At 35.7% G+C, this 9,307-nt stretch overlaps 2 protein-coding genes and 1 pseudogene across 3 annotated transcripts; 2 read left to right on the top strand and 1 right to left on the bottom strand.

Moving 5' to 3' along the window:
* Positions 883-3,187, top strand: LOC104770641 (E3 ubiquitin-protein ligase MIEL1). Its single transcript, XM_010495098.2, has 12 exons — positions 883-1,275; positions 1,408-1,495; positions 1,592-1,651; positions 1,735-1,767; positions 1,844-1,921; positions 1,997-2,040; positions 2,135-2,175; positions 2,265-2,347; positions 2,422-2,513; positions 2,602-2,671; positions 2,754-2,795; positions 2,881-3,187. Exons 1-12 carry the CDS (start codon positions 1,187-1,189, stop codon positions 3,046-3,048), a joined length of 888 nt encoding a protein of 295 aa, XP_010493400.1. The 5' UTR covers positions 883-1,186; the 3' UTR covers positions 3,049-3,187.
* Positions 3,499-5,663, top strand: LOC104770642 (annotated as a pseudogene).
* On the bottom strand, positions 6,172-7,973 carry LOC104770643. Of its 2 annotated transcripts, none has more exons than XM_010495099.2 (2): positions 7,759-7,973; positions 6,172-7,383 (listed from the first exon to the last, which is right to left on the bottom strand). In XM_010495099.2, exons 1-2 carry the CDS (start codon positions 7,810-7,812, stop codon positions 6,721-6,723), a joined length of 717 nt encoding a protein of 238 aa, XP_010493401.1. In that variant the 5' UTR covers positions 7,813-7,973; the 3' UTR covers positions 6,172-6,720. The 2 variants fall into 2 exon arrangements, with proteins under 2 accessions (XP_010493401.1, XP_010493402.1); XM_010495100.2 differs by lacking the exon at positions 7,759-7,973 and adding an exon at positions 7,458-7,741.

Consider the following 9,307-nt stretch of genomic DNA (forward strand, 5'->3'; position numbering starts at 1 on the left):
TCAGGACAGCCAAATCCGTCTGTAGTTTAAACCACTCTATTTTTAAGACGGATAATAAATCGCTGCGCATTAATTCTATTTGTATGTAAAAGCAGTCCGCAGTTGGTCCGCCGCGGTTTTATCTCTGGTTTTTTTTTTACCGCACCACTACAGATTACGTTTAATGAATAGTAAATAAAAAGTGATCTAATTTACATATAGATTTGTTTGCTCCAACCGTTCTAACCATCACACCGTAACACTCTTACCCACAAGGCCACAACTCTAATAATATCAATTATCAAACTATTAAAATAAAACAAAAATTTCCACAACTTCTTTAAGTCTATGTACTAAATATGGACCCATAACGTGTCACCAAGTGGAAGAAGATCATATCGATGATCCAATCCTATCCTGTTCCTCCTTTTAAAAAAGACAGGACATGACATTGTGAGACCCACACCACAAACCATTGTTCTTAAATGGTCCCGCCAAGTCGCCAACTGAATCAAATCTAAAACCGAGGGTTACCTATGTTATTAAATATTGACCAAATAACTCTTACATAACCCTCCTTTTTCATTCATATTTGTAGCTTTTTATTATAAAAATGATGGTTTAAGACTTTTATTTGCATAATACAAAAAAGAAAAAGATATTTTAACAAAAGTCCAACCAAAAATCTCTGTACTTCAATCCATCCTAAGGCCATAAACACTATTCTAAAATTTTCTCATTTCTTTACTAGATTACAGAAATTTTTATAAATATTTTACATAACCTAGTGGAATATTATTTTGTATATATTTTTTCAGGTAGGAGATTTTTATATATTAAGTATGTTCCTTTAATTATATTTACCAAAATATTATGTTCCTTAAATTATATATACCAAAAATAAGAGAGTCATAATTTCATAATCTATGGATTAGGCAAAGTTAAAAAATCTGGCGTGTTGCCGAGTCATCTCACTCATCTTCATATATAAACAAATCTCTACCTGATTGCTTTTTTCCGTCTCTGCAACTCTCTCAACTTGATTCTCTCTGATTTATTTAACAAACATATACATATCTATTTACATTTGGTTCTTCAAAACTACGTTTCTTTATCAATCTTTCGTTAGTCTCCACAAGTCTCTTTTCAAATCTCGAATTGGGTTTGATTTGAAAGTAGGAAAGATTAAAACTTTGAAGTAAAAAACATGGAGATGGGTTTCCAGGAAAATGAACAAAATCAAGAATTTGGTTCTCAGGTTGCGAATCTTATGGAGATTGGATCTGGGCATTACGGGTAAAGACCAACCATTTATTTTTAATTTTCAATTTTATTATTTGGGGTAACGAAAAAGCTAAAGTTTCAACCTTTAGTTGAATTTTGATGATCCCATGTTTTGTGTGTGTGTGTGTGTGTGTGTGTGTTCAGGTGCTCACATTATAGAAGACGATGTAAGATTAGAGCACCATGTTGTGATGAGGTTTTTGATTGTAGACATTGTCACAACGAAGCTAAGGTATAAAACTTATGTGTCTGTGTTTTGTGAAGAACAAGTTTTGGTTATAGAGCGAAGGTTATAATATAGAACTAATGTGTTTGTTTGTTTCAATAGGATTCTCTTCACATTGAACAGATGCATAGACATGAACTTCCACGACATGAAGTTTCAAAGGTTTTGAAAAATTCTGAATATTTTGATTATGTTTTGTTCATTGTGATAGCAATATGTATTGATCTTGATTTGTGTTTTTTCAGGTGGTATGCTCACTCTGTGAGACAGAACAAGAAGTGAGTATCTATCCACATTTTGATATTCGTGTATATAACATGTTTCTTGATGCTGAACTCTGGTTGTTTTCTTTAGGTTCAGCAAAATTGCTCCAATTGTGGTGTATGTATGGGGAAGTACTTCTGCTCAAAATGCAAATTCTTTGACGATGATGTAAGTTTTGTAATCGAGTTATCGCCCTTTTTTAGCTGGAATTTGTAGTAATGAGACTCAGATTGGTTGTTTCAGCTTTCCAAGAAGCAATATCATTGCGATGAGTGTGGGATTTGCCGGTATATATTCACTTTTAAACTGGCATTGTAATTTGTGCTTACTAATTCAAACTTGCGAAGTTGATATGTAATCTCATGATGTTGTGTTCAATAGGACTGGAGGAGAAGAAAACTTCTTCCATTGCAAAAGATGTCGTAAGAGACTACAAAACCTCACATGCTTGTTTCCACTAATTCTTGCGTCTTTCGTTGTTTGGAGATCTTATTTTTTATCCTTGAAACAGGATGTTGCTACTCCAAGGTTATGGAGGACAAGCACCGATGTGTCGAAGGCGCAATGCATCACAATTGCCCTGTTTGTTTCGAGGTACAAGAGTAAAACCCACCCCATTTCTTAGTGTAACTTAATGGTATCCTGATTTGGTTTTATTTTGTTCTCAGTATCTGTTTGACTCCACAAGAGATATCACTGTCCTGCAATGTGGTCATACTATGCATTTAGAATGCACGAAAGATATGGGGCTGCATAACCGGTAAAAAGACCTCTCAAGTCTTTATGCAGCCAATAAAAGGAAGTCATTAATAAACAAGAATTAAAACTTTTCTTGATGAATTGTGTAGATACACATGCCCTGTATGCTCCAAATCCATATGTGACATGTCCAATTTGTGGAAGAAACTTGATGAAGAGGTAAGACTCCATAATCTAATGTTTCAATCTCTTGTATGGTCTTTTAATGTTTATTAAGTTTTTTTACATTCAAATTTTGCAGGTTGCCGCATACCCAATGCCAAAACTGTATGAGAATAAGATGGTAAACGAAATATAATTCCATATCATGTTCTTGCTTGTGTTTGTGTATGTGCACATTCTGATTTGGACTTGATGTACTGAATCAGGTATGGATTCTTTGCAATGACTGCAGCGCAAACACTAACGTTCGGTTTCATTTTATCGCGCATAAATGCAGTAGCTGCGGTTCCTACAACACGAAACAGACGCAGAGAGGCTCTGATAGTCACTCTTGCTCTTCTGGAGTGTCTCAGGTTGTTGGTTCGACCGGTTAATTCTTTAACCAGTGCTAGTCTTGGTATCTAAATTTCTCAAGAGAGAGATTATTTGTATTTTCGTAACTATATAGTATCAGTCAATCAATGCATCTGGTTGTTTATATCAGCACAAAATTCAAAAGCTGCTTTGAGCCTATCCAACTCGCAAGTCTAAACGATCCAAAGATAAGTTTGGATCCAATATTTCATAGCCACTAACATAGCCCAAAATAAGTTGTACAATATTTACTATTTTTATCACTCAATATTTATGGGACAGGGGAGAATCTTTAAAAGGAACTTTTGAGAACATTTCTCGGACACTAATCGTGTACTAACTATATGCATGTAATTGACATCATTCTGACACATGAGCATAATATTTTCTACGTGTTTGTTAATAACGTACTCGTTTGTACTGATCAAGTGAAGCTAAAGAACCTAACGTGTTGTGGTTATAGTCGGACATAATTATTTATTGCCTAAAATTCCAAAAGCAATCAAGCTGTAAAACAAGAGTTATGCTGAGCAGTGTTAAATCTGTGAAGCAAATCCAAAATATGGAAATGGAAGAGTATTTTTACAAGGTTTTGAATATGAGTTGTGTGGTTATTGTGGTGTTGTTCCTTACAATGGTTGTGACCAAACTCATCACATCCTTACCTTCCAAGAAGAAGAAGAGTGTTCGTGTCCCTCCCGTTCTTCAAGCGTGGCCTCCTTTGATCGGAACTCTTATCCGCTTCATGAAAGGTCCAATCTCGATGCTAAGAGAGGAATATCCTAAGCTTGGAAGTGTTTTCACGGTGAAGCTTCTTCACAAGAACATAACATTTTTGATTGGTCCTGAAGTGTCGGAGCATTTCTTCAACGCTTTTGAATCGGAACTTAGCCAGAAAGAAGTTTACAGATTCAACGTGCCTACTTTTGGCCCCGGAGTTGTGTTTGATGCTGATTATCCCATCCGGATGGAGCAGGTTCGGTTCTTCGCTGATGCTCTCAAAATCAATAACTTAAGAGGTTATGTCGATCCCATGGTTAGAGAAGCTGCGGTAATTACCCTTACATATAACATAAAACTTTGATACAAATTCTAACATTTAAAATTAATTTTTTTTTAAGTGGTGCTAAAATTAATAGAGTGCAATGATTAATTAATTCTAAATACAATTTTCTTTGAAAAAAAATCTTATTTATCTTTGTTTGTTCTCAAAAACAAAATAGTTAGATAGTTCAGTGCATGGTCAAAGTCCCGATCACCTCTGATTAAAAAAAAAACAAATAATTAGTCGGAATTTGATAAGGGATTCTAAAACAAATATATATTATTGTTTTTGTTTGGTTTGCAAAATTTGAATAGATATATTTCTGAAACCCTTGTACATTGATCTTGTCAGGATTACTTTTCAAAACGGGGAGAGAGTGGTGAAGTGGACCTAAGTGTTGAGCTAGAGCGTCTCATCATCTTAACACCAAGTAGATGTCTTCTAGGTCGAGAAGTCCGTGAACAACTGTTTGATGATGTCTCTGCACTGTTCCACGAACTTGACAATGGAATGCTTCCCATTAGTGTTCTCTTCCCGTACCTTCCCATTCCAGCTCATCGCTGTCGCGACCGCGCCACAGCAAAGCTTGCACAAATCTTTTCCAAAATCATAGCATCTAGAAAACGTTCTGGTGAGTGGTGACAAATCAGAGCACGACATGCTACAATGTTTCATCGACTCAAAGTACAAAGACGGTAGAGAAACAACTGAATCTGAGGTCACTGGCTTGCTCATTGCTGCCTTGTTTGCTGGCCAACACACAAGCGCTATCACTTCAACATGGACCGGTGCTTATCTCATGCGAGACAAACGCTACTTATTAGCCGCAAATTAAGGACGAGCAGAAGAAACTGATTGAAAAACATGGGGACAAGATCAATTATGATATCTTATCTGAAATGGATGTTCTGTTTAGATGCATCAAAGAAGGTTTAAGGCTTCACCCTCCACTGATCATGTTGATGAGAGCCTCACATAGTGATTTCAATGTGACAACTCGAGAAGGAAAAACATATGAGATCAACCAAGTCGCCTTGGTCCAGTGGTAAGGGAGAAAAGTCCCGTCACCTGGGTTCGAGTAACATTAGCTACGGGGGTTCGAATTTTAACATGGTTTCCCCGGTTCCAAGAGATTAGTCTTTGGGCCTAGGAAGCCTTTAGGATAACTCCTGAGTTATTAAAAAAAAAAAAAAAAAAAAAAAAAAAAAAAAAAAAAAAAAAAACAAATGAGATCCCAAAGGGTCATATTGTCGCAACCTCGCCTGTATTCGCCAACCGTTTATAAAGATCCAGACAATTTCGATCCCGGTAGATTCTCACCGGGTAGAGAAGAAGACAAATTAGCTGGTCCATTCTCATACATCTCCTTGGGAGCAGGTAGGCACGAGTGTCTTGGTGGACCTTTTGCGTACATGCAAATCAAAGCCATATGGAGTCACTTGTTGAGAAACTTTGACCTTGAGTTAGTGTCACCTTTTCCTGAGACTGAATGGAATGCTATGGTTGTTGGAGTTATAGGGAACGTGATCGTCCGTTATAAGCGTCTCCACGTCACTTAAAAACTTTAATACACCCACTTGGTTTGGTTTTCTCCTTTGTGTCTTGTCCTTCCCTAGTTTTAGTTTGTAGTGTTGGTTGTTTGATACTTGCTTGCTTCACTGTAGTCTGTTTTCCTTCTTTTGGCTCTTTTTTGAAGGTAAGAAAAATGAGTTGTATATTACTTCACTGTTTTAGTTCTGTGCCTCTTGAGTCTTGACTCATGTTTCAAGATATAAATAACAAACGAGTTGTATGTTTTTCTTGAAGTTGTATTTTTTTTTCTTCTAAAGAATTGAGTCGTATACATCACTATTTTGATTCTAATATACTGAAAAAGGTAAATCAATCCATGAGTGGACTATTTATTTTTTAACACTCGTAGACTTATGTGTTACATGGACAAGAAGATCCGGCTCTAGATCTTCGGGACCTACCCGAACCGACAAAGAAATGGCTTTTAGACCTTTTGGTTGTTGGGCTTACCAACGACTTCTCACCCATTTACCCCCAAAAACAAAAACAATTAAATCCTTCAAACACAAGTGCCGCAAGATAAACCTATTTTAATTACTATAGAAAATCCATTATGAAGACAAGAACATAACATCACAGTAGAGAATCACATAATACATTTAGATTTAACATAAATCATCCCCAACTGATTGTAGAGGGAAAAATCATAGAATACAAAAGAAACCCCTATTCTAGTTTCACAACCATGGAGCCAAAACATGAATGAGAAATTGGGGTTTTGGGTTTGAGACCCCAACAAAAAGAAAGAAAAAACAACCACAAGCATAACTGGAGAAAGAAGTAAAATAGCAAACTCTCTCACATAGTATTCACTCTCATTTAGTTAGAGTTAAACCAGGGGAGTTTTTTTTTCTTACTTTCTCAGCACTCTAAATCTAAACCCTAAATGGATCAGACTCTGTCTCCCACAATGGAGCATAACAAAAAGCCCTAATGTACAAAAGATCACTTTCACTTGAACCCTAGAAGTGAGATTAATCCTGGAATTGACCTATGTAATGGTATATTAGATGACTATTAGTACTACTTGAGCAAGAATAAAGATCAGTATCCAGAATTTGTTTTGAGCTCCCGGTCAGTGGAGAAGAACTTTCTGATACTTAGCTTCTGAATAGGATCCATCTGAGAAAACTCTTTTCCTGTTGAACTTGCCACAACCATTGTTGACAATTGGGCATTGGACTGTAACTGGAGGGATCTCGAAGGTCTTAAGAGGCGGTGGTGGGTGGCGCCATTGAGGTAATGGACCGGCTAAGAGGAGTGTCTGAAGTAATGGCCCTGCCTTTATAACAGCTTGTAAGAGCTTACCCTTTTCAGGCAATGGCTTGTCTGGAAACAATGGATCCATAATAATCTCAGTTCCTGAAACTTCTTCAAGCTGAGATGGTGGTGGGTTCATGATATGATCAGTGGGTGACATAATGCTCTCCTCACAATCCGAGGATGAGAAGCTCTTGTTGGATCCTAGTTGTTGAAGCTGAACTTGTTCGTCTTCAATGCTTGAAGCTCCAGATGAAGGAGGAGTTATGTGTTTTTGTTGCTGAAGTGAGTGGCTGTCGAACATGAGACGCTGACATTTCTCTAGAGCTTCGTCTCTTTCTTTGATGGTTTTGGTTAAGATGTCTTTGAGATGGATCAATTGCTCATCTCTCTTTCTTATTTCATCATACGCAAACATCTTTGTTTGGTCCAGCTCTAGTGTTGTGTATAGTAGAGATTGTCTTATTTCTTCTGTTGTCTGTAAAACAAAAGTAAAACAAAAACAATCAGACACACAAAAGAAAGAAACAGAGGAAACAAAACAGAGAATACCCCATAATTTCCCAAAAATGGTGTTCATTGTCACTTGCTATGATTGAGTTTTGGTCAGAGAAGAAAGAGTAAGAAAAAATCTTTAGCCCATCAAGTAATGACTCATGATCTAGTTGAAGATTAAAACCACCTTATGCAAAATCTAGATTTATCTAAGATAGGCAAAGAATAAGAAAAAGTACACCCTCAAGAAATTAGGCAGACATAATACAAAAGCCGAATGCTTTTACTATTCACTCACTCACTAAGGTTTAAAAGAAACAAAGGAAACTCATATATATAAAGAAAAAAACAAATTTACCTTTCCCTGAGAGTAGTAAGGCCAGCCAAGAAGAGCATTGCTTTGGTTATCCATAAATTCTACTAAACTGAGCTTAGAAGATCTTTTGATTCTCTATAATAAACTGTTCGTGTGTGCGAGAGACAGAGAGTGAGAGAGAATGGATTTTAACTTGAGGAGTTAGGGAGGGAAGGACTTTATATATTAGTAAAACTTATTGGACTGCTTAAAGCACATCGAGCTTTTTCAGGTAGCTCTCTTTTGAGTTTTCTCAATAATTTTATTTAATCAACTAAAAGAATTAAATAAATAAAATGATGGCACATGATTGTATCATATCTTGCTACATTATTTCAACCAACGCCACTTTATTATTTACAACGCGCAAACTATTTTAGAAATGATTTATCACTAATATAACTATAAAATAAAGCAAAATATCTCACAACTCATATCAAGTAATTTCTAAGTGGAACAATATTAAAATCATAATATAAGTGGGTGTATCTCTTTTTAATATATAGTTTTTTCTTTTCTTTTCTTCTTCTTTTGCCGGAAGTATTTGGTGGAAGACCTTAGACCAAGATCGTAGTTTACTGACTTTGGTCTCACTCACTCACATTATAGTCTCAACTCTTTAAAAGTCTTTTGTTTTCTTCTTCGGTTTTCTTGGGATGTGCAACACCACTTCTTGTCTTTATCCAAGAAAATTCGAGTAGCACCGAAAAGAGCGGGAACGAATGCTTCTTCAAACACCATTTTTTCTTTTCGATTTTGTGTATATAAATCAAAGAAGCATATATATAGTCAATGAGAAGTGGATTCCAGGGTCAGCAAAAGAGGCAGGTAACCAAACTTTTCCCACCAAAATATTGAGAAAAGTTTATATGGAATCCCTTTTTCAATTATTAAACCGATCACTACTCGTGGAAAAAAAGAAGAGAAAACAAAAAAGTTCTCACTACTCACATCCTCGTTACCAAATGTCACGTGAAAATAACAATCTAAACAGCTCAGTTTCTCTTCTTTTTTCAGTGGATAATAACATCGCTAGATTATAGCCAGAAGCAAAAATGTATCTATCGTTGTTTACTGATATTATATAGTTAGTGTAAGATCTATGATCAATCAGTGTTTATAGCGGGGTACGATCAAGTGTATATCTTGTGTATTATCAACGTATAGTTGACAAAAATTAAAGTTGAGGTAAGAACGTACAATACGAGACAAAACAAATATTCAGTAACTTTTTTTTTAGCTAATGATGAATTATTTTCTAAACGAATTAGTCTATATAATTTTCATTTTGGACTGAGCATAGTTTTATACCATGCATGTGTTAAAAGAAAACCTCGTAAAATGACTAATAGGGTGGCGCAAAATCAATTTTAATTTCTTGGGCAAAACTTTATGATCAGTATTCTTAAATACTTTGTTTAAAATGATTTGTTGACTTTTACTGCAAGTGGAAGTAAAGCAAGGAAAGTAAATCTCCATATTTGGTTCGCTGGGCATGTGTTAAGTGATGATCAGGATTGTGATATTCCTAATATTTTTATATATGTACTAA

Source organism: Camelina sativa, chromosome 20 (genome assembly GCF_000633955.1).
Source record: "Camelina sativa cultivar DH55 chromosome 20, Cs, whole genome shotgun sequence".
Taxonomy (NCBI): Eukaryota; Viridiplantae; Streptophyta; class Magnoliopsida; order Brassicales; family Brassicaceae; genus Camelina; species Camelina sativa.

Coding starts and splice junctions, on each gene's coding strand:
- LOC104770641 (XM_010495098.2), top strand. CDS start 1,187: ATGGAGATGGGTTTCCAGGAAAATGAACAAAATCAAGAATTTGGTTCT. Junction 1,496..1,591: donor ATTGTCACAACGAAGCTAAG/GTATAAAACTTA, acceptor TTGTTTCAATAG/GATTCTCTTCACATTGAACA. Junction 2,514..2,601: donor GATATGGGGCTGCATAACCG/GTAAAAAGACCT, acceptor TGAATTGTGTAG/ATACACATGCCCTGTATGCT.
- LOC104770643 (XM_010495099.2), bottom strand. CDS start 7,812: ATGGATAACCAAAGCAATGCTCTTCTTGGCTGGCCTTACTACTCTCAG. Junction 7,384..7,758: donor CTTACTACTCTCAGGGAAAG/GTAAATTTGTTT, acceptor TTTGTTTTACAG/ACAACAGAAGAAATAAGACA.